Source organism: Octopus bimaculoides, chromosome 4 (assembly GCF_046866305.1).
Source record: "Octopus bimaculoides isolate indiv1 chromosome 4, ASM4686630v1, whole genome shotgun sequence".
NCBI lineage: Eukaryota > Metazoa > Mollusca > Cephalopoda > Octopoda > Octopodidae > Octopus > Octopus bimaculoides.
The window spans coordinates 96,229,277-96,255,354 of record NC_142931.1 but is presented as its reverse complement, the minus strand read 5'-3'; the positions used below and the strand labels follow the sequence as shown (position 1 = coordinate 96,255,354).

The window sequence follows — 26,078 nt, the reverse complement described above, 5'->3', positions numbered from 1 at the left end:
TAAGTTCGCTTTGGCGATATTAAAGATGTTCTGGTGGCATGGATTTTGTGTCACTATAAATGGAATGTGTATTTTACGTGCCACTCGCATGAGAGACAGTCCAGCGGCACTGGCAACGATCTTGCTCGAAAGTCCTTACACATGCCATGGGCACAAGTGCCATCACGATTTCGCTTTCCCCAATAGGTCTTTCGTGTTCAATGAAGGAGACGACGTTGGCATGGGTGCCAGTCGTCGAATTTAGTTCGATTTCGATTTCACTTGCCTCAACAGGTCTTCACAAGCGGAGTTTAGTGTCCAATGAAAGAAAGGTACGAATAAGTGGGCTGGCTACACCCCCGGTAGAGGCCTTGGATTTAGGTCTCACTTGGCTTGCCAGGTCTTCTCACGCACAACATATTTCCAAAGGTCTCGATCGGAGGTCATCGCCTCGGTGAGGCCCAATGTTCGAAGGTCGTGCCTCACCACCTCATCCCAGCTCTTCCTGGGCCTACCTCTTCCACAGGTTCCCTCAACTGTTAAGGTGTGGCACTTTTTCACACAGCTATCCTCGTCCATTCTCGCCACATGACCATACCAGCACAATCATCTCTCTTGCACACCACAACTGATGCTTCTTAGGTTCAACTTTTCTCTCAAGGTACTTACACTCTGTCTAGTATGCACACTGACATTACACATCCATTGGAGCATACTGGCTTCATTCCTTGCGAGCCTACGCATGTCTTCAGCAGTCACGGCCCATGTTTCACTGCCATGAAGCATGGGTGTTCGTACACATGCGTCATACAGTCTGCCTTTTACTCTGAGAGAGAGAGACCTTTTGTCACCAGCAGAGGTAAGAGCTCTCTGAACTCTGCTACATACAAAAACTAACTTCCTAGTTAACCTTCCTTTGATATTGCTGCACCTCTTATATGTCCATAGCTTGCACTGGGTGCATCTTATAGAGTTTCTACCTACGCCTTTTCTACAGATCGAGCAGGGCCATCTACCTGAAGGTGTTTGTGATTTTTCTACCTTCCTACTTATTAGGACTTCGGTTTTAGCTAGGTTGATTCTAAGGCCCTTCAATTCTAGTCCTTGCTTCCACACCTGAAACTTCTCCTCTAGTTCTGATAGTGACTCAGCAATTAGTGCAAGGTCATCAGCATAGAGGAGCTTCCAGTGGCAGCCTGTCTTGAATTCCTCTATTATTGCCTGGAGGACTATGATAAATAGGAGGGGGTTGAGGACAGAACCTTGGTGAACCCCTACCTTTACCCGGAATTCTTCACTGTACTCATTGCCAACCCTCACCTTACTAACAGCGTCTCTGTACATGGCTCACACAGCTCTCACTAACCATTCTTCTATCCCTAGTTTCCTCATTGACCACCAGATGAGGGATTGGGGGACCCTGTCAAAGGCTTTCTCCATGTCAATGAAAGCCAGGTACAGAGGTTTATCCTTGGTTAGGTATTTCTCCTGAAGCTGTCTTACCAGAAATATAGCATCAGTGGTACTTTTCCCAGGCACGAACGCAAACTGCATCTCATCTAAACTGACCCGCTCTCTAAGTAGTTGGGCTATGACCCTCTCCGTGACTTTCATTACCTGATCTAACAGCTCGATGCCTCTGTAATTATTTGTATCTAAAGCGTCACCTTTACCTTTGTAGCAGTTGACTATGGTGCTGCTACACCAGTCATTGGGTATGACTCCTTCGTGTATCACCTGGTTAACAATACGGGTGACTAGGCTATAGCCGACACTGCCAGATATTTTGAGCATCTCTGCAGTGATTCCTGATGGGCCGGGTGCCTTCCCTGTCTTCATACTCTTAATTGCTTTATCTACCATGGTACTGTCAACTCGGATGATATTAAATATATAAGTTTAATTTTAAAATTTTAGTCCAAAATATATTAAAAAATTTTAATTTCACATCGTATCTATGGTTCCTTATATTGGTGTAAATAAGTCTAAATATACTTTAACATAGAATTTTAAATTACTACCACTTCATGGTTTTTGCATATTGCATTAATTGATTATTTACATTAACATACAATATTTCTTGTTATTTCATTATTAATTTATAATTAGCTTTTATTTATTCACATATCAATTAAGCAAATATTGGTATCTCAAGTATTTCAAACTTAGCATATGCAAAACAATACTGATACATTATTCTGATTAATGAAAACTATGAATAACCATTTACTGTATCTGTACACATATAGCAACTTTATTCTATATACTTTTGACCTAGGTGCCTAATTTTCTATATCTTTGTGCAGCTGAGGATTGCTCTGCATTTTACATTTGATGTAAAGTTCACATTGCTTAATTAAATGGAGTCGCATGAAACGATCATACTGCATTAACTTTGGATATTTTTGTTGCTTATTTTGATTTTAATCACCTCATTTTGAAATTGTATGGATAATACCATACTTAATACTGGTGCCTAAACTTAAGTACCATATTCACCATGAATCTCTCTCTCTCTCTCTCTCTCTCTATATATATATATATATATGTGTGTGTGTGTGTGTGTGTGTGTGTGTGTGTGTGTGTGTGTGTGTGTAAAGTGTTAGGTATGATGTACAGAATTAAATATTGAAAGAAAAGTCGTTAGAATTTTGGAATAACTTCTTTCATTTATTTTATACATATATTAGCGCTTTGGTTCCTTGTCTAATATAATTCTGTGAAAATACAGAGATCTTGCTTATTTATATAAAACAGGTGTTTTTTGGGGTTTTGTTTATAACAGAACATTGTTTTGTTTTTTTGGGGTGAGGCTTTGGAAACAATGGAAGATGTATAAGCAGATAGATAGATAGATAGATAGATAGATAGATAGACTGATAGTCAGACAGATAGAGAGATGGATGTGGTAAAAGAAAGAGAGAAGGGCCATTGAATTGAAATGGTCTTTTTAAGGAGTGTCAAAAAAAAAAGGGGTGGTGGTGGTAAAAGCTTGTTTACTACTTACTGTATTGTTTTGAGAGGGTTTCTAGAAGAAGGAAGAAAAGAAAAAAGGAAGAAGAGAGAAGAAAAATAGAGAATAATAAATAGAAAATATAAAGAAAACAAAAAATGTCTTCTTGTCTTTTCTTTACTTTTAGTTCTTTCCTTTTATATTCTTTGTCCTTTCTTTTAATATACACTTTGAGTCCTATTTAGAATATATTCCTGTCATACATTCCTTTATTTATTTTTGGTAAGGTGTAGTTCTGCATGAGAGTATATTAGTATAATATTTGTAAATTTGAAAAATCGAATTAGTAAAATCAATTAGTAAAGATATCATATCACACATATATACATATATATATATACATACAAAATGTATTCCTTGTTTTTCTTTTTTCTCTTTCAAACATTTAACTTTGGGGAAAATTTTTTTATGAAGAGTAGTTCCATTGCCTTTCGGTATTGTGGATCGTCCCGTGTACATATATAAAAGGGAAAGATTTTGAACTTTCCATCTCCGCATATTTCCAGATGTTTACTCAATGGAATCATTCTTAGTTCTTCTTGTCGGATATGTTGCCTGTGAATTCTTGCACGTTGACAGAGTGAGTTATTCGTTTCGCCAATGTAATTTTCTTTACAGTTTGGACAGGTGATGCAGTATATGAGATTTTGTGTTTTGCAGTTCATATCTGCATTTATTTTAAAAATAGATCCGTTCTTGAATTTTATGTGGGAACCACTTTCTATGTATTTGTAGTTGTTGGTATTGTTACACGTTCCACATCTCCTATCACCACATTCTTTTACTATGAATTCTAGTTTAGTCGCTGATCTGAATTCTGCCCGTGTCAGGTGTTTTTTAAGGTTTTTTGGTTGGCATCTGCTATTCCGTAAGGTGTTTTTTTCAATCAGAGTTTTCATCTTAGGGCTTTGAAGGCGTATAGGCAATTTCGATTTTATGACGTGGAATATGTTAGTTATTCCAGGACTGTATGTGTTAATGAACGGAATCGTGTTTTCATTAACTTTTTCCTTTGGTGTCCGTAGTTGGGTGATATTCAGTTCCATCGCCTTTTTAATTCCTTCATTAATTAGGCCTAAGGGGTATTTTTGTATAGTAAGGAAGCCTTTCAGTTCATTGAGTCTGGTTTCACGCGTTTTAGAGTCACTTTCTATAGCACAGATGCATCTGGCCATGCTGTATGGGATGTTTCTTTTGATGTGTGATGAGTGACACGAATAGAAGTTTGAACTACACCTTACGAAAAATAAATAAATAAGTAAATAAATGTATGACAGGAATATATTCTAAATAGGACTCAAAGTGTATATAAAAAGAAAGGACAAAGAATATAAAAGGAAAGAACTAAAAGCAAAGAAAAAACAGGAAGACATTTTTTGTTTTCTTTATGTTTTCTATTTATTATTCTCTATTTTTTCTTCTCTCTTCTTCCTTCTTCTACCATCCCTAGAAACTCTCTCAAAACAATACAGTACATAGTAAACAAGCTTTACCCCCCCCCCCACCTTTTTTGACGCTCCTTAAAAAGACCATTTCAATACAATGGCCCTTCTCTCTTTCTTTTACCACATCCATCTCTCTATCTGTCTGACTATCAGTCTATCTATCTATCTATCTCTCTATCTGCCTGTCTATCTATCTCTCTATCTGCCTGTCTATCTATCTATCTTCTTATACATCTTCCATTGTCTCCAAAGCCTCACCCCAAAAGAACAAAAAAAACAAAAAAAAGTTCTGTTATAAACAAAACCCCAAAAAACACCTGTTTTATATAAATAAGCAAGATCTCTGTATTTTCACAGAATTATATTTGACAAGTTCGAAAGACGAACCAGAGCGCTAATACATGTATAAAATAAATGAAAAAAGTTATTCCAAAATTCTGACGACTTTTTTTTCAATATATATATATATGTATATATATATATATATCATCATCATCGTTTAACGTCCGCTTTCCATGCTAGCATGGGTTGGACGATTTGACTGAGGACTGGTGAAACCAGATGGCTTCACCAGGCTCCAATCTGATTTGGCAGAGTTTCTACAGCTGGATGCTCTTCCTAACACCAACCACTCCGAGAATGTAGTGGGTGCTTTTACGTGCCACCAGCACGAAGGCCAGTCAATAGGTAATGGCAACGGCCACGCTCAAAATGGTGTATTTTATATGCCACCAGCACAGGAGCCAGTCCAGCGGCACTGGCAACGATCTCGCTCGAATGTCTTTACATGTGCCACTGGCACAAGTGTCAGGAAGGCGACGCTGGGCACAGGTGCCATCACGATTTCGCTTTCGCTTGCCCCAACAGGTCTTTCGTGTTCAATGAACAAGACGACGTTGGCATGGGTGCCAGTCGTCGAATTTAGTTCGATTTCGATTTCACTTGCCTCAACAGGTCTTCGCAAGCGGAGTTTAGTGTCCAATGAAAGAAAGGTACGCATGAGTGGGCTGGCTACACCCCCCGGTAGAGGCCTTGGATTTAGGTCTCACTTGGCTTGCCGGGTCTTCTCACGCACAGCATATTTCCAAAGGTCTCGGTCGGAAGTCATCGCCTCGGTGAGGCCCAATGTTCGAAGGTCATGCCTCACCACCTCATCCCAGTTCTTCCTGGGCCTACCTCTTCCACAGGTTCCCTCAACTGCTATGGTGTGGCACTTTTTCACACAGCTATCCTCGTCCATTCTCGCCACATGACCATACCAGCACAATCGTCTCTCTTGCACACCACAACTGATGCTTCTTAGGTTCAACTTTTCTCTCAAGGTACTTACACTCTGTCTAGTATGCACACTGACATTACACATCCATCGGAGCATACTGGCTTCATTCCTTGTGAGCCTACGCATGTCTTCAGCAGTCACGGCCCATGTTTCACTGCCATGAAGCATGGCTGTTCGTACACATTCGTCATACAGTCTGCCTTTTATTCTGAGAGAGAGACCTTTTGTCACCAGCAGAGGTAAGAGCTCTCTGAACTTTGCCCAGGCTATTCTTATTCTAGCAGCTACACTTTCAGCACACCCTCCCCGACTACTAACTTGGTCACCTAGATAGCGGAAGCTATCAACTACTTCTAGTTTTTCATCCTGGAATGTGGCAGAAGTTGTTTTCTGCACATTTACAGTGTTTATAGCTCCTGAACATCTGCTACATACAAAAACTAACTTCCTAGTTAACCTTCCTTTGATATTGTTGCACCTCTTATGTGTCCAAGCTTGCACTGGGTGCATCTTATAGAGTTTCTACCTACGCCTTTTCTACATATCGAGCAGGGCCATCTACCTGAAGGTGTTTGTGATTTTTCTACCTTCCTACTTATTAGGACTTTGGTTTTAGCTAGGTTGATTCTAAGGCCCTTCAATTCTAGTCCTTGCTTCCACACCTGAAACTTCTCCTCTAGTTCTGATAGTGACTCAGCAATTAGTGCAAGTCATCAGCATAGAGGAGCTCCCAGGGGCATCCTGTCTTGAATTCCTCTGTTATAGCCTGGAGGACTATAATAAATAGGAGGGGGTTTAGGACAGAACATTGGTGGACCCCTACCTCTACCCGAAATTCTTCACTGTACGCATTGCCAACCCTCACCTTACTGACAGCGTCTCTGTACATGGCTCACACAGCTCTCACTAATCATTCTTCTATCCCTAGTTTCCTCATTGACCACCAGATGAGGGATTGGGGAACCCCGTCAAATGCTTTCTCCATGCCAATGAAAACCAAGTACAGAGGTTTATCCTTGGCTAGGTATTTCTCCTGAGGCTGTCTTACCAGAAATATAGCATCAGTGGTGCTTTTCCCAGGCATGAACCCAAACTGCATCTCATCTAAACTGACTCGCTCTCTAAGTAGTTGGGCTATGACCCTCTCCGTGACTTTCATTACCTGATCTAACCTCTGTAATTATTTGTATCTAAAGCGTCACCTTTACCTTTGTAGCAGTTGAATATGATGCTGCTACACCAGTCATTGGGTATGACTTCTTCATGTATCACCTGGTTAACAATACAGGTGACTAGGCTATGGCCGACACTGCCAGATACTTTGAGCATCTCTGCAGTGATTCCTGATAGGCTGAGGGCTTTCCCTGTCTTCATACTCTTAATTGCTTTATCTACCATGGTACTGTCAACTCGGATAGCTGGTCCCTCAGTTGGGTTGACATTCGGCAGACTCTCTTTCTCCCATTCATTCTCTTTATTGAGCAATCTTTCATAGTGGCGTCTCCAAACCTCATTCTTTGCAGCCTCGTTTAGTGCAAGTGTACCATCATCCATGCAAACACATTTCTCTCCCACGACATCACGACTCTCTCTCACACACTGTCTTGCAACACAAAATACCTGAAGTCTTTGGTCCTCATTGCGCAGAACATTGGCAAATTTTTTCTTATCTGCTTAGCCTTTAGCTAAATAAACCTGTCACCTAGCTTCCCTTCTGGCAGTCTGATACAATTCCCTTCTACTACCGTTCTTCCAAGCCTGTTTCTTTTGTAAAAAAACATTGTTCCACCACCACCTTATTTTCGGACGAGAGGGGACTTTGCACCATCCACAGATCTGGTCAGTGGCCTTCAGCAGGTTGTCCCGTAGAAATGTCCAGTTGTCTTCTACATTATGTGAAGCTACATTCCCCTCTATTTCGTCAGAGGCTTCCAGTTATAAGTCTCTAAATCTCTGTCCATTCGCAGGATTTTTGAGCTTCCAGACCCTTCTCCTCCATGCTGGTTGTCTTCTGGGCAACCACTTAGCCCTGAAGTTACTAACTACTAGTCTATGTTGTGGGGTACATTCTTCGCCTGGGAAGGTTTTGGCATTTATAAGCAGCCATCTTTCCCTTTTCCTGGCGAGGATGTGTGTCTGCCAGAACGGTAGGTGACTTGCAGGTTTCCTGAAGTTAGTATTGCAGACCATAAGATCATTTGCATCACAAAACTCCAGCAGCCTGGTTTCCTCCTCATTGCGGGAAACAAAACCATAGCCTCCATGTACGCCATAGAAGCCTCGTGAATGTTGTCCAACATGACCATTGAAGTCACCAGCCACAAAGAGAAGGTTCCTGTCATTCGTCGACGAGGTAGTCTGCAGGAGGGTGTCATAAAATTGGTCTTTCTGTCCGTTGGGTAGCCCAGGCTGAGGGGCATAGGCCGAGATAATGGTTGCTAACCGATGGTGAAGGACTAATCTAACCTTAAGTATTCTATCGCACACTCTAACTATCTCGATTACCTTATCCACCCATTTCTCTGCAAGAAGTATACCCATGCCCACGACCCCGTCTGTGTTCCCTGCCCAGAAAATCTTGTACCTGTGTTCTTTGCCTGTGAGGAACCTAGCAGAACCTCCTCTCCACCTTACTTCTTGGAGGCAGCAGATATCAACACATCTCCATTCAAGCATCTCAACAATCTCATCAGACCTACCTTTCAGAGTGCCGACATTGACAGTGCCAACTGTGGGAGGTATGGGCCCATGAGACCCTGGGGTGGGGAACAGCAGCGTCATGTACCCGAAAAGAAAGCTCGCATTCTGCAGAATTCATAAACAATCAGTAGCATTCATTTCAGCCTGCATCTACTACACTATCGTATTTTGCACCATATGATCGCTACCTTACATAGGGGGTAAACCCTACGTGGGGGTGGGGGAAATGGCGTGAAGTCTTTAGAAGTGTTCATGGGAGACAGTCAAGAACTTCTGGTACTGGTGGAGAAGATAGGAACTTCCGGTACTGGTGTAGAAGACAGGGACTCCTGGTACTGGTGTAGAATATAGGAACTTCCGGTACTGGTGGTGGGGGTGGGAGGGCTGTTGCACTAAGGCCATTGCTGCAGAGGTATTTCGGTCAAGTGTGGGAATGGGGTGCACGCGCTAGTTTCATAGACCTGGCGATGCAAGGGGTCAATCAAAAGAGGGAAGAGAAGAGAGACAGAGAGCGAGGGAGTGGGATCGAGAGAGAGTAGATATTGAAAGAGACAGAGTAAAGCGGAGGGGGTTAGGTCAGAGCACGAGGGAGATAGAGAGATATTTTTTTTGGATTTCTGTCACATAGACACAGTAAATATTGAATGGTAGAAATAGAATTGAGAAATAAGGGTTTTCGGTCAGCTAAATCTAAGACAGAATTATAGAGATAGGTGACTATGTGAGAAAATTAAAACTGAAAAACTTGAATAACTGAGTGAATTTGGCGACATTGTTATGGACAGCTGAAAATGAATTTGAGCACTAAATAAGATATTACGAATCACGGCAAAAATACATAGAAAAGTACGCGCGAGGCTAGAAAGACAGAAACTTATCTGGTCATGCTTCTATGGTTGTATTAATTCAGCAGATATATATATATATTTATATATATACCATATTCTAATGTGTATAAGGAACTATTTTTTGTCAAAAATTAGGTTTAAAAAATATGCGAGTTTCTTATACATGGATTGTATTATAATCCCCTACAAAATCTTTTTTCAAAATTTTAAGCCCCAAAAATTAGGGAGTTCCTTTCACACGAAGATTCCTTATATATCTTAAAATACGATATATATTTGTATGTATATTGTATCAAATGTACTTTGTACATATCTATATATATAGACCTATTCATGTATATATATTTGTGTGTGTGTGTGTGTGTGTGTGTGTGTGCACCTGAATGTTTTTTTAATATGTATATAGGTGGTCGATGCCAGGTCCTCCTGACTGGCTCCCATGCCGGCACCTAAAAAGCAGCACTTGTGAGTGGATTTGGCAGACGAAAACTGAAAGAAGCCCATTGTGTGTATATATATATATGTGTGTGTGTGTCTTTGTGGCTATGTTTATCCCCTCACCATCGCTTGACAACTGATTCAGGTATGTTTATGTCCTCATAACTTAGTGGTTCAGCAAAAGAGACAAATTAAGTACTAGGCTTACAAAGAATAAGTCACGGGGATTGATTTCTTTGACTAAAACACTTTAAGGCAGTACCCCAGCATAGGTGCAGTCAAATGACTGAAACAAGTAAAAGAATATATGTATTGATATACATACATATATATATATATATATATATATATATAGACATACACACACACACATGAATCTGCATTCTTATGCTTATACTAGTATGTCTGTGAACATATATAGGTATTAATGTATTTGTATCTATATATCTATATACATACCTGTGTATAAACTGATTTCAATAATTTAAAGTGTGTTATATATGTATAGGTACATATTTTTATATACGGGGTTATTAAAAAAGAATGAATTGACTTCATTAGACAATATTTTAATAAGGAAAAGGAATAGAAAACTCCAGCTAAGTCACAAGTATTACTCACATCAACTTTAATTCCTGTTTTACAATTGTTCAATGTGGCCACCACCTGCAGCATAAGAGAATTCCTCTCAGACGTGAATCAGCATATCACAATCCACATTCGATGTTTAAGGTTGAGGTCAGTGGGTAGAAGTAAAGTTTTCTAAGTTTTGAATGCCTGCCACAGGGGCACATTAGTCGCGTTGTTCTTCTGGCAACTTTACACTCAGAATGGCGAGTTCTCAGCAGAAGGCGCTCTGCGTTCTTGAGGTCGCATGACTACATTTTTCAAACAACATGGAGCATCATCCCATTAGCACCCGACAGTTTGAGCTTTTTTTTTTAAAATTTAATATTGTTCATATTTTCTTCTTGATATCAATCCCTATATTTTATAAATATTGTCTCTAAATACTTTTATTTAGTTTTAGTTTATTATTATTATTATTATTAAGGTGGTGAGCTGGCAGAATCATTAGCATGGACAAAATGCTTAGCGGTATTTCACCCATTACTACATTCTGAGTTCAAATTCTACTGAGGTAGACTTTGCCTTTTATCCTCTTGGGGTCGATAAATTAAGTACCGGTGAAACACTAGGATTGATATAATTGACTAGTCCCCTTCTCCCAAATTTCAGGCCTTGTGCCTTTAGTAGAAAGGATTATTATATTTTTTCTCTATGCTTACGATCTTTAATTTTCTAGACTTTTAGTAATAAATATATCTCTTTTTGTTTATTGTACTAATAATATCTACTAGTTATTTTTTAATCATATTACTAACATTCCCCTCCATTTATTAAAAATTCCTCTTACTAATTTATATAAATTTTATTATAATTGTCTTCCATAATCTTTTAAACATTTGACTTTGCATTCCTATAACATTGATCATCATCATCGTTGTTTAATGTCCACTATTCATGCTGGCATGGGTTGGATAGTTTGACTGAGTTCTGGTGAGCCCAAAGGCTGCATCAGGCTCCAATCTGATCTGGCAAAGTTTCTACAGCTGGATGCCCTTCCTAATGCCAAATACTCTGAGAGTGTAGTGGGTGCTTTAACGTGACACCGGCACAAGGGCCAGTTGGGCAGTATTGGCAACGATCATGCTCAAAAAGTGTTTTTTACATGCCACCTGCATGGGAGCCAGTCTGGCAGCAACAGCAACGACCACACACAAATGTTGTTTTCATGTGCCAGTAAGGCGACCCTGCCAGCGATCACGCTCGGATGGTGCTTTTAACATTCCACTGGCATAAGTGCCAATCAGGCGGTACTGTCATTGACTTTGATTTCACTTGCCTCAACATGTCTTTGCAAGCAAAGTTTATTGTCCAATGAATGAAAGGTACTCATAAGTGAGCTGGTTATACACCACTGGCATAGGCCATGGGTTATGGTCTCACTTGGCTTACCAGATCTTTTCAAGCACAGCATATCTCCAAAAGTCTCGGTCACTAGTCATTGCTTGGGTGAAGCCCAATGTTCGAAGGTCGTGCTTCACCACTTCATCCTAGGTCTTCCTGGGTCTACCTCTTCCACAGGTTCCCTCAACTGCTAGGGTGTGACACTTTTTCACACAGCTGTCCTCATTCATTTGAAACACATGACCATACCAGTGCAGTCGTCTCTCTTGAACACCACATCTGATACTTCTTGACTCCAACTTTTCTCTCAGGGCGCCTACACTCTGTCATGTATGCACACTGACATTACACATCCAGCGGAGCATACTGGTTTCATTTCTTGCAAGCTTACGCATATCTTAAGCAGTCGCAGCCCATGTTTCACTGCCATATAGCATGGCTGTTTGTACACATGCGTCATACAGTCTACCTTTTATTCTGAGTGAGAGGCCTTTTCTCACCAGCAGAGGTAAGAGCTCTCTGATCATTGCCCAGGCTATTCTTATTCTAGCAGCTACACTTTCAGAGCACCCACCCCCGCTACTGACTTGGTCCCTAGGTAACGGAAGCTATCAACTACTTCTAGTTTTTTTTTCCCTGGAATGTGACAGAAGTTGTTTTCTGCACATTTTCAGTGTTTATTGCTCCTGAGCATCTACCACATACAAAAACTATCTTCCCAGTTAGCCTTCCTTTGATATTGCTGTACCTCTTATGTGGCCAAGGCTTACACTGGGTACATCTTATAGAGTTTCTACCTATGCCTTTCTACAGATTGAGCAGGGCCATCTACCTAAAGGGATGTGTGGTTTGTCTGCCTTCCTACTTATTAAGACTTTGGTTTTAGCTAGGTTGACACTAAGGCCCTTCGATTCTAATCCTTGCTTCCACACCTGAAACTTCTCCTCTAGTTCTGATAGTGACTCAGCAATTAGAGCAAGGTCATCAGCATAGAGGAGCTCCCAAGGGCATCATGTTGTTGTCTGGAGGACTATGATGAATAAGAGGGGGCTGAGGACTGATCTGTGGTGGACCCCTACCCCTACTTCTACCCGAAATTCTTCACTGTACTCTAGTTCTATATTTAAGAGATGAGGAATTATGTACATTATTTACATTTGATGGATATTTGCCCTCATCTTGTTTGTTAACACAACACTTCGGCTGATATACCCTCCAGCCTTCATCAGGTGTCTTGGGGAAATTTCGAACCTGGGTTCTCATTCCTAAGGTATTTTTTGATGTTATTATTATTCAGGTCAAAGCCTGGAATCGAACTTGGAATCTTGGGGTTAGTAGCTCGCGTTCTTAATCACTACGCCATATGCCCCGGACATATCAGCCAAAACATGTTAACAACAAACAAGATGAGGACAAATATCCGTCAAATGTAAATAATGTACATAATGTTCACTGTACTCATTGCCAACCCTCAACTTACTGACAGCATCCCTGTATATCGCTTGCACAGCTCTCACTAAACATTCATCTATCCCTAGTTTCCTCAGTGACCACCAGATAAGGGATCGGGGGACCCTGTCAAATGCTTTCTCCATGTCAACGAAAGCCAGGTACAGAGGTTTATCTTTGGCTAGGTATTTCTCCTGAAGCTATCTTACCAGAAATATAACATCAGTAGTGCTTTTCTCTGGCATGAACCCAAACTGCATCTCATCTAAACTTACTCTCTCCCTAATTAGTTGGGCTATGACCCTCTCTGTGACCTTCATTACCTGATCCAACAACTTGATACCTCTGTAATTATTTGTATCTAAAGCGTCACCTTTACCTTTGTAGCAGTTAACTACAGTCATTGGGTATGACTCTTTCATGTATCACCTGGTTGACTATACAGGTGACTAAACTATAGCCGACACCACTAAATATTTTGAGCATCTTTGCGGTGATTCCTGATGGGCTGGGGGCTTTCCCTGTCTTCATACCCTTAATTGCTTTATCTACTAAGATACTGTTTTAAACTAACAACACAACAATATTTTATTACAGTAGAATTCTGCTCACACTAGGAGGGAATTCGGTAGCATGTCGCCCTTTGGTTAGATGAGACGCCGTCAATGAAGTTGTGTGGTTAGAAGTCATTTTTCTCCTCTCTGGGTATCTATGTAGCTCCAGTGTTGAGTTGTCAGAGAGCTGCCATTGTGACGTCTAGCTTCCACGAAGGTCAGCGAGCAAAGAGAGCGAATATGCACGGGAACGCTTGGATATGAATGACTACGCATGCGCATGAGACTCTTCCTGTATTCCTTCCGGAACTAGTCCCTGCGCATGTGTGGATAAACTCTCCAGAAATGGGGTTTGATATTAGGCGCTACTACACTGTCAATTCAGATAGTAGGTCCCTCTGTTGGGTCAGCATTCGGCAGACTCTCTGTCTCCCATTCATTCTCTTCATTTAGCAACTTTTCATCTCCAAACCTCTCTCTTTGCAGCCTCGTTTAATGCAAGTGAATCATCATCCATGCGGACACATTTCTCTCCTACAACATCACGATTCTCTCACACACTGTCTTGCAACATGAAATGCTTCAAGTCTTTGGTCCTCATGGTGCAGAACATTGCCAAATTTTTCTTATCTGCTTCCCCTCTGGCTAATTTAACCTGTCTCCTAGGTTCCCTTCTGGCAGTCTGATACAATTCCTGCTACCACCGTTCTTCTAGTCCTTCCAAGCCTGTTTCTTTTCCATAATGGCCCTCTCAACAACATTGTTCCACCACCATATTACCTTGGGTTGAGAGGGGACTTTGCACCATCCACAGATCTGGTCAGTAGCCCTCAAAAGGTTGTCCTGTAGAAACTTCCAGTTGTCTTCCACATAATGTGATGCTATAACCCCATCTATTTCGTCAAAAACTTTGAGTAATATGTTTCTAAATCTCTGTACATTCGCAGGATTTTTGAACTTCCAGACCCTTCTCCTCAATGCTGGTCGTCTTCTGGGCATGTTGGGAATTTAGTATTTAACAAAGACTTTCTTCCACCTGAGAACGTAGCTTAAATTCTGCATTAGCAGGCATCCGTTGGTCTTGAGAGACCATGGATCTACACCCGAAGAAATCGCGTCAGCTGCTGATGGCAGTGCAGTGTCTCCTGTGGCTGTAGAGGCCTACACAGGAGTGGCAGTTATGTATGCAGTGACTCCAATTGAAGGAGCTCTCTGCCAGAGCTACTGGTTTTTCCCTTCCATCAAATGCACTTCTCTTTGGTAGGGAGTTCTTGTTTTTCTTTCCATTGCTTCCCCCCCTTTTGTAGTATTTGTCTCCAGCATGGGCAATCATTAGCGACCTCCTTCCATCTCAGGATGTCCGATCAAACAATTTCATCTCTCTTGAGATGTCCTTGAAATGAAGATGAAGTCATCCTTGTGCTCTTGTACCAGTGGCCAATTCCACACACAGGAGGCTTTTTTGGATCCTCCTGTCCAGCATGCAATGTATTTGACTGAGCCAATGCAGATGGCACTGCTGGAGGAGGGTGAGTATACTTGGTATCTTGGCATGGTTGTGGACTTCAGTGCTGGTGATGTGGTCGGTCTACTTGATATCCAAGATGTGTCTCAAATTAAGAAGGTAAAAGATGAGACGCTGCACCTGTCTGGAGTAGAAGCTCCACATCTCACTGCCATAAAGTAGCGTACTAAGGATGCATGCCTTAAGACAGCAATCTTGATGTTTGCAGCTAGTTTTCTGTTTTCCCAGACTCTCTTTGTGAGCCTGGCAAATGTGAAGGATGCTTGACCAATTTGCCTGCTGATCTCAGGGTGCAGTGGGAGGTCATCAGTGATGGTACAGCTGAGGTAGGTGAATTCATAGACTACTTCCAGCTTGTAGTTGTTGATGGTGATGGAGTGCTCGACACTTTGGCCCAGTACTTTGGTCTTCTTCAGATTAATAGTTAGACTGAATTCCTGACAGACTTTTGAAACTTTGTCCATGAGGTGCTGCATTTGCTCTTCAGAGTGCACTGTCAGTGCTGCGTCATCTGCAAACAACATTTCTCTGATGAGTACCTAGTGCACTCTGGATTTTACTTTCAGCCTCAACAGATGAAACAGTTTACCATCTGATCTGGTGTGAAAGGTGAACATCATCAGTTGATGTCCCAAATGCATGTTTCAGCATGACTGCAAAGAGGATACCAAACAGGGTGGGAGAAAGCACACAGTCCTGCTTCATGCCACTACATATTTTGAACGCCTCCAAAGAACAGCCATCAAATTAAATGATGCCTTTCATATCCACATAAAACAACTGGACAATCCTGAAGTCTTGGATGACAATCTTGGCAAGGATTTTGAACAGGCTGTCTCTACTGACTAGGTCAAAAGCCTTTGTGAGATTGATGAAGGTGAAGAGTGGTTGCCTTTGCTCTCAGCACTTCTCCTGTAGCTGTCAAAGAGAGAAGATCATGTTGATGGTGGAGCATTCTGATCTGAAACTGCACTGAGATTTGGGGTATACCCTCTCAGTGATTTTCTGCAGTCTGTTTAGGACCATGCAGGCAAAGTCCTTCCCAACAATGCTTAAGAGCAAGATGCCTTGGTAATTATTGCAATTGCTTTTGTCCCCTTTGTTCTTATATAGGGCGACAATGTTGCAGTCTCACATGTCTTGTGGGACTGTTCCCTCCTCCCAGCACTGACACAGTAGCTTCAGCATATGGCTACTTCCAGTGGGCAAGCCATCAATGGCTCTGCTCAGTTCTTCAGAAGTTGGCAGTGTGTCCAGCTCCTCTATGTTCTATGGTATCTAGTGCACTGCCTGAGATGATGTTTTCCTTGGCATAGAGTTTAGAATAATGTTCCACTCATCTCTCTTGCAGTTCTCTTTTGCCCTTGATGACTTCCCCTGTTCTGGATTTGAGTGGAGCTATCTTGATTTGGTTTGGGCCAATGGCTTTCTTGATACCCTCATTCTGTGTATGTTGTTCATTTCAAATGACAGTTGGATGTCTTCACATAGTTGTAACCAATAGTCATTTGCACAGCATCTGTCTTCTGCATGTTGTTCCTTGTTGATCTCAATGTTTGCAGTGTTGCCCTGGTGGGTTGGTGTTTGTGCTTCAGCAGGGAAGCACACTTTTCCTCCAATGGGTCTGCAATTGAAAGATTTTTTTTGCATTTTGCATTAATGCAGGCATGTAAATAACTTATTTATCATTGAATATAATAATATAAATTATTTACACGTTTTTAAGTTATGAAACACTTTGTCATATTAGAATTTTCTTATAGTTAAAAAAAAATTTCATCAAACTATTTCTCTGTCATTTATCACTTTTTCTCTCTATATAAAGTTATATATATATATATATATATATATATATATATATATATATATATATAACTTATATATATGTGTGTGCACACTCATGCGTATGTATGTATTTGTGAAACAGATAAACTAAATGCAATTTAGGATAAAATTTTACCATTTTATTTTGATTGAACTATCATTAACTTCAGAACAAAACTTTTTACAACAGTTCTTTTAGCATCTCTGACTAGCACTCACACCCACTCCATTTGTTAGTGACATTAAGGTATTACAGAAACTATCAGCAAGAAATGGAAGACAGTAACTCACTCAAGTGTTGTATTAATTCATGTTTTTCTTCAAAGATCTTTTGAAAAGAATTCCTCAAGGTAGTTAATGTAAGTTGAAGATATTCACAGTTCTTACAAGTTCCATTGAGTTTTAAGCTAAATGAATATTAAACACAAAGTATTTACATTAAAATATCTTGTTTAGAATTTAATTTTAGGTGTTAGTGCAGTTCAATATACAGAGGATGACAGGTTTCAGATTAACAGCTTACATCTGCAGAACAGGCCATATAAGAAATAATGTAACAGATAGATTGCCTCCCTAAAATAATTAGCTCTGATTTCTGTGCTTTTAGTTCAAAATTCAACATCACACAGCAATTGCTCCATACCATATAAAAAGGGAGGCTAGAACATTTTCTCCTTTTAGTAGACCACAATAGTTTTTAATCCTTATGGCACTCCAAAAAGATCAAAACTACAACAGCCTAAAAGATAGTAGCAATCTATAGTTACCATCTATTTTGTTATAGTCAAAAGCCCATCCCACTCAAGCAGACATTCCAACTGTGGCCATCCCAAATTTTTCAATATTAGATAGGATACATTTCACTATTCATCATCATAATTCTCAACCATTAATCCACTGCAATGTAAAAGTCTCTCTGAGCTAATTTCAATTAGTCCTATTCCATGCTGCCTTCATCTATGGAATTCCCATATTTTCATCAATTTCATCTTTCCATTTATCTTCTCTCATCCCAAACTATGTGAACCTCTATCCATTTAATACACATTTTGTCCATCTGCTTTCATTTGGGAGAGCCACATGCTCTGCCCATCTCCATTTTCTCTTCTTATATAATTCAATGTAGTTTCCTTTTCTTTCTATATTTTTGGTCATTGCTCATGTCTCTGCTCCATAAATTACTGGTATGGTACACTGGTTAAATATTCTGTACTTCAAGCAGAGAGACACCTTATAACTTGGATTTGTATTTTTGCTTCCTTTAAATGGCTGTATTCCACTTTTACAAGTGGTCCAAGATGTATATGTTTATTATGATATCAAAGCGAACTGTGATGACAAACTTGTTGCATGGCTGTTGAATATTTGTGTTTTTTCTTAGTTCTTTTTAATCTGACCTTGTTACTTTCACTGTTCAGTTCATGTCTATTATTTCAGAAGGAGATTAAGCTGATAGCAAAGCATAAATGATTAAAAAAAATATCTGATGTCCATTTTTCTCAGAAAGCATAGGTTAGATGGAAAATAACTTGCAGCCCAATGACCGAGCTGTAACCAATCCATATTAAGCAGCTATCCTGTCATACAAATCACATGTCCATACTAGCATAGTGTTCTTTCTTACACAATACATCAAATTCTTTTTGTTCTCAGATTTTCTCTTAACGCATTTATACTTTGTCATTCAAGTAGACTTTCTTTGCACATGCAACAGAGCATGCTATCTTAAATTTTCTCAAGTTCACTGCATTTAAAACCGATGTCTTACTACCATGCAGCAATGTGTCCTAATACAAGCATCAATAAAACCTGTCCTTCACTCTGAGAGAAAAGACCTTTGTTGCCAGCAGTGGTAACAATGCCTTGAACTTTTTCCACTTGTTCTTACAATGGTTACTTTACTTTCAGAGCAACCACATTTCCTACTAATTGCATTTCCTAGGAAGTAAAAGCTCTTGAATACTTGTGGTGAGCCATACAGCATTTAAAACAGTTTATTTCTGATGTGATTATAGTACATACTTATTTTTTCGTTCTTTTCTCTTCTCTCCCCGAACATGCACATTCCATTTTGCATCTCTTGTTGGTTTTGTTTTTCATATATTCTTTTCCCTCCCTTCCATTTATATACTTATCACTCTAATACAAACACACACACCTTCACATTTCTCTCGTCCTTTTATGTGCCTCACTAATTTTTTCTCTCTCAAAGAACAAAATAAATTCTTTTGTACTAGTATCATATTGCAATTATTCTTTCTCCAATTTTTCAATCATTCTGCTCTAAACATTTTCCCACTTTTTTCTCTTACACTTTTTCAGCGATGATAAGTGAGTGATGGAATGGCTTGCAGTTTGCCACTACATTAACAGCACTACAATCTTCACCGAGCCTAAGTCACAATATCATATTACTCAGAACTTCTACTGCACATCATCTAACCTTATATATTGTATCATATGCAAACTTTGTAGCACCCTTTATATTGGGGAAACAGGCCGACCCCTTGCTGATTGCTTTTGGAAGCATACTACTATGTATTCTAGGCCAACCTGTTGACACTCAGTTCAACATGACAGGCCATTCCATCACTCACTTATCAGGAAACAGAGGTTATAACATTTAATATTCAAACTTGGAACTATATCACTAACAGGCTTAAATGGATGATTTTCCTTCTACTCCTACACTTCCTCTTAGGTCATTAAACCGTTTATCCTTCAATTCCTTTCTCACCTCATCTTTTCCCTTCGCCTCACTCATGACTTGCCTGTTTCTCCTCCTCATTCCATTCCTCTTTCCTATCGCTCACTCCGTTTATCTCTGTTATCACTTTGCTTACACATATGAAGCTGTCATGGTACTGCATTCCTTATCAGTTGCAGATAATTTTTTTTTTTTTAAAGTTAGAGGATGTAAAACTCTGTTGTCTTTCATTAATTTCTCTCCTTTCAACTTTTCCTTTAAGAAGGATTCTGTTCAAAACACTGGATTTTTCATTCCCCACAGCAAGATAATAATACTCTTTCTATTGATTTTTACCATTATACACACACACACACACGCACGCGTGTGTATGTGTGTATATATATAAAATATTTTATAATTATATACATAATTATAACAAGAGGTCAGCTTTATGCCTCACCATGCACTGCAAGAAATAGATGCTAGTCTTTTTTACTACCTTAAAATCTCCAAGAATAACACATTGTTGTAGGCAAGCAAAAGAAAACTAATGAATCAATAAGGCTGATTAACTATGGACGTGTTTTGCACTTAAAGTAAAATTTTTCTTGATTTTACCCTTTATTATTAAAATAATATTTGAATAAATTCACTCCATGATCGAAACTGCATTTACTGCGGTCTAGATCTTAATACACACGTGGGTATAAAAGAAAGATATGGATTATACTCGGCAGTGTATTTTTACGAGTGTGGATAGATATCGGACATACGATGACACTGATTGCGTGCATATTTTGAAATACTCATGAACTTATACTATACTGAAGAGTAACAATAAGTAAAATTATCTTTTACTTTAAGTTCAAAACGTGTCTGTAGTTAGTCAGCCTTATTGGTTCATTATTTTTCTTTTGCTTGACTACAACAAAATGTGTTATTCTCGGAGATTTTAAGGTAGTAAAAAAAGACTTTAGCGTCTATTTCTTACGGTGTGTGGTGAGGCGTAACGCTAACTCCTTTTTATAATTATGTATATAATATTAAGATATTTTGTAAAATTTACCTATAAGGTTTTTATTGCCACACTGGCTACCTGGTAAATTATTATTGATTTTACCTTTTATTATTAAAATAATATTTGAATATATATATATATATATATATATATATATATATATATATATATATATATATATATATATATATATTAGGAAAAATTTGTTACTAAGTGTGACTAAGGGTGCTGAAGTACCTACATTGCTAGAAATAAAAGTTAAAAACTCTTAATTCTATATTATTTACATTTGACGGATATTCATCCTCATCTTCTTTGTTGTTAACACAATATTTCGGCTGATATACTCTCTGGCCTTCATCAGATATCTTGGGGGAAATTCCGAACCTGGGTTCTCATTCCTAGGGTATTTTTTATTGTTATTACTATTACCATTATCATTATTCAGGTCACTGCCTAGAATTGAACTCAGAATCTTGGGATTCTTAACCACTACGCCATATGTCTGGGGCATATGGCGTAGTGGTTAAGAGCGTGGGCTACTAACCCCAAGATTCCAAGCTTGATTCCAGGCAGTGACCTGAATAATAATAATAATAATAATAATAATAGTAATAATAATGATAATAATATTTTATTCAAGTTTATCATTTCGTTAATTCATTCTATCTAAGTTTGTCTAACCCAAAATCCCAAAGAATATTCTTCTTTCTTGCGTTGTATTTATTGCCTGACCACTTAACTCTGCCTCACTGTCTCTCTCTTTCTCTTCAATTTACCACTGCTGTTTCATTAAATTATGTTTCCCAAAATACCCCCAAAAATATTTTTCAATTCTATCTCATGATTTCAGCATTTGCCTCACAGTCTCTCTCTCTCTCTCTCTTCGATTTACCACTTGATTCACCAACACTTCCCACCCTAACCTTAACCCTATATAAACCAGTGCATGTCCTGTTTCCCCTATTCGATTTTCAATTACTCTGCTGATAGAATACAAATTTCAGAAGATGCACAGATAAGAAATTTTGTCTTTTCAACCTCGTTCATGTACTCCTGTTTCTGCGTAGATCATAACACCTACCCCACCGATTAATTCATTATTATCTATCTATTTCTTTACCATGTAAACATAGTTCCGATAGCTTCGTCTTCTTTGTTTGTCTTAAGTTCATGCATATCCATTAATTGTACCATTTTATTTATTTTATTCAAGTTTATCATTTTGTTAATTCATTCTCTCTAAATTTGTCTAACCATAGTAAACAAGTGCAGAAGATGCTCTTGTCCAAACTCGTTGGCATTTGCTGTTTCATTAAATTATTCTTCCTCGTGTTGTATTTATTACCTGACCACCCAACTCTGACCCCTCTCTCTGCCTCACTGTCTCTTTCTCTCTCTCCCTCTTCGATTTACCACTATTGTTTCATTAAATTATGTTACCCAAAATCCCAAAGAATATTCTTCTTCCTCTTGTTGTATTTACTGCCTGACCACCTGACTCTGACCCCTCTCTCTCCGCCTCACTCTCCCTCTCTTCGATTTACCACTTGATTCGCCAACACTTCCCACCCTAACCCTATATAAACCAGTGCATGCTCTATTTCCCCTACTCGATTTTTAATTTCTCTGTTCACAGAATACGAATTTCAGAAGATGCTCAGATAAGAAATTTTGTCTTTTCAACCTCGTTCATGTACTCCTGTTTCTGTGTAGATCAGAACCTCCCCAGTCATGCATATCCGTTAATCGTCAGACTTTATTTATTTTATTCAAGTTTATCATTTCGTTAATTCATTCTCTCTAGATTTGTCTAACCATAGTAAACAAGTGCAGAAGATGCTCTCGTCTAAACTTGCTGGTTCGCGGTACACCTGCCCTCCCACCCCCTCCACCTTTACCGGATGTTCCTATCCTCTGTCATCCATGGTTGTCTCCCATGATCACTTCTAAGGGCCTAACGCCATCCCCACCCCTACCTAGGGTTTATCGATCATATAGTGCATAAAAAATGGTGTAGTGTATGAAGGTTGTAGGCTATTGTTTGTTTATGAATTCTGCCAAATGCAAGTTTTTTTTTCAGGTACATGACACTGCTGACCCTCATCCCAGGGTCTCACAGGCCCCACCTCCCACACCCTCAGAGTTGGCACACTGAAAGGTAGGTCTGATGAGATTGTTGAGATGCTTGAGCGGAGATGTGTAGATTTGTGCTGCACCCAAGAAGGTGGAGAGGAGGTTTCGCTAGGTTCCTCACAGGCAAAGAACACAAGTACTAGATTTTCTGGGCAGGGAACACTGACGGGGGTCAGGGGCGTGGGTATACTTCTTGCAGAGAAATGGGTTGATAACGTAATCTAGGTAGTCAGAGTATGTGACAGAGTACTTAAGATTAGATTAGTGCTTCACCATAGGTTAGCTACCATTATCTCGGACTATGCCCCTCAACCGAGGCTATCAGATGGGCACAAAGCGTGATTCATGCATATCCATTAATCGTCACATTTAATTTATTTTATTCAAGCTTATCATTTCGTTAATTCATTCTCTCTAAATTTGTCTAACCATAGTATACAAGTGCAGAAGATGCTCTTGTCTAAACTCGGCATTTGCTGTTTCATTAAATTATGTAACTCAAAATCCCAAAGAATATTCCTCTTCCTCGTGTTGTATTTATTGCCTGACCACCTTACTCTGACCCTTCTCTCTCTCTGCCTCACTGTCTCTCTCTCTGCCTCACTGTCTCTCTCTCTGCCTCACTGTCTCTCTCTCTGCCTCACTGTCTCTCTCTCTCTCTCTTCGATTTACCACTGCTGTTTCATTAAATTATGTTTCCCAAAATCCCCACAAAAATATTTTTCAATTCTATCTCACGATTTCGGCATTTGCTGTTTCATTAAATTAGGTTACTCAAAATCCCAAAGAATATTCTTCTTCCTCGTGTTGTATTTACTGCCTGACCACCTAACTCTGACCCCTCTCTCTCTCTGCCTCACTGTCTCTCTCTCTTCGATTTACCACTTGATTCGCCAACACTTCCCACCCTTACCCTATATAAACCAGTGCATGCTCTGTTTCCCCTACTTGATTTTCAATTCTTCTTCTCATAGAATATGAATTTCAGAAGATGCTAAGATAAGAAATTTTGTCTTTTCAGCCTCATTCATGTACTCCTGTTTCTGCAAAGATCATAAAGCCCACCGATTAATTCATTATTATCTGTCTATTTCTTTACCAAGTAAACATAGTTCTGATAGCTTTGTCTTCCTTGTTTGTCTTAAGTTCATGCATATCCATTAATCGTCACATTTTATTTATTTTATTCAAGTTTATCATTTCGTTAATTCATTCTCTCTAAATTTGTCTAACAATAGTATACAAGTGCAGAAGATGCTCTCATCTAAACTTGCTGGCTCATGGTACGCCCACCCTCCCACCCCCTCCAACTTTATCGAAAGTTCCTATCCTCTGTCACCCTTGTTTGTCTCCCACGAACACTTCTAACGGCCTAACGCCATCCACACTCCTACCTAGGGTTTATTGATCATATAGCGCATAAAAATGGTGTAGTGTATGCAGGTTGTAGGCTATTTTTTGCTTATGAATTCTGCCAAATGCAAGTTTTCTTTTCAGGTACATGACACTTCTGTCCCTCATCCCAGGGTTGCACAGGCCCACACCTCCCACACCCTCAGAATTGGCACACACAACGTCGGCACACTGAAAGGTAGGTCTGATGAGATTGTTGAGATGCTTGAATGGAGATGTATAGATTTGTGCTGCACCCAAGAAGTAAGGTGGAGAGGAGGTTCCGCTAGGCTCCTAACAGGCAAAAACACAGGTACTAAACTTTCTGGGCAGGGAACACTGACGGGGTCAGGGGCGTGGGTATACTTCTTGCGGAGAAATGGGTTGATAACGTAATCAAGGTCAGCAACCATTATCTCGGCCTATGCCCCTCAACCGGGGCTACCTGATGGGCAGAAAGACTGATTTTATGACACCCTATAGCAAACTACCTTGTTGACGAATGACAGGGACCTTCTCTTTGTGGCTGATGATTTCAATAGACATTTTGGACAACATGCAGGGGGCTTCCATGGTGTACATGGCGGCTATGGCTTTGATTCCCGCATTGAGGAGGGAACCAAACTGCTGGAGTTCTGCGATGCGAATGATCTTATGCTTTGCAATACAAACTTCAAGAAACACGCCCGTCACCTAGTCACCTACCATTCTGGCAGACACACGAGCCAAATTGACTACATCCTCGCCAGAAAAAGGGAAAGATGGTTGCTTATAAATGCCAAGACCTTCTCAGGCAAAGAATCCTTTGACGAAATAGAAGGGGATATAGCATCACATTATGTGGCAGACAACTGGAGGTTTCTACGGGACAACCTACTGAGAGCCATTGACCAGGTCTGTGGATGGTGCAAAGTCCACTCTCGACCCAAGGTAACGTGGTGGTAGAACAATGTGGTTGACAGGGCTATTATGGAAAAGAAACAGGCTTGGAAGGACTGGAAGAATGGAGGTAGCAGGTAATTGCATTAGACTGCCAGAAGGAAAGCTAAGAGACAGGTTTATTTAGCCAGAGGGGAAGCAGATAAGAAAAAATTTGCCTATGTTCTGTGCCATGAAGACCAAAGACTTGAAGTATTTCGTGTTGCAAGACAGTGTGTGACAGAGAATCTTGATGTCGTAGGAGAGAAATGTGTCCGCACGGATGATGGTACACTTGCACTAAACGTGGCTGCAAAGAGAGAGGTTTGAAGACACCACTATGAAAGGTTGCTCAATACAGAGAATGAATGGAAGAGAGTCTGCCAAATGTCGACCCAACAGAGGGACAGCTATCCGAATTGGCAGTACCTTGGTAGATAAAGCAATCAAGAGTATGAAGATAGGGAAAGCCCCCCGGCCCATCAGGAACCACTGCAGAGATGCTCAAAATATCTGGCAGTGTCGGCTATAGCCTAGTCACCCGTATAGTTAACCAGGTGATACACGAAGGAGTCATACCCAATGACTGGTGTAGCAGCACCATAGTCAACTGCTACAAAGGTAAAGGTGACGCTTTAGATACAAATAATTAGAGGTATCAAGTTGTTGGATCAGGTAATGAAAGTCACGGAGAGGGTCATAACCCAACTAATTAGGGAGAGAGTCAGTTTAGATGAGATGCAGTTTGGGTTCGTGCCAGGGAAAAGCACCACTGATGCTATATTTCTGGTAAGGTAGCTTCAGGAGAAATACCTAGCCAAAGATAAACCTCTGTACCTGGCTTTTGTTGACATGGAGAAAGCCTTTTACAGGGTCCCCCGGTCCCTTATCTGGTGGTCA

General features: G+C 39.9%; 1 protein-coding gene across 1 annotated transcript in view; it reads right to left on the bottom strand.

The window, feature by feature from the left end:
- LOC106880552 (uncharacterized) overlaps positions 1–26,078 on the bottom strand; it is a 101,598-nt gene that overhangs the window by 69,302 nt on the left and 6,218 nt on the right. Inside the window, exon 3 of the mRNA XM_052967287.2 lies at positions 17,317–17,432. Coding sequence (XP_052823247.2) covers positions 17,317–17,432 — 116 coding nt within the window. The remainder of the gene's footprint in view (positions 1–17,316; positions 17,433–26,078) is intronic.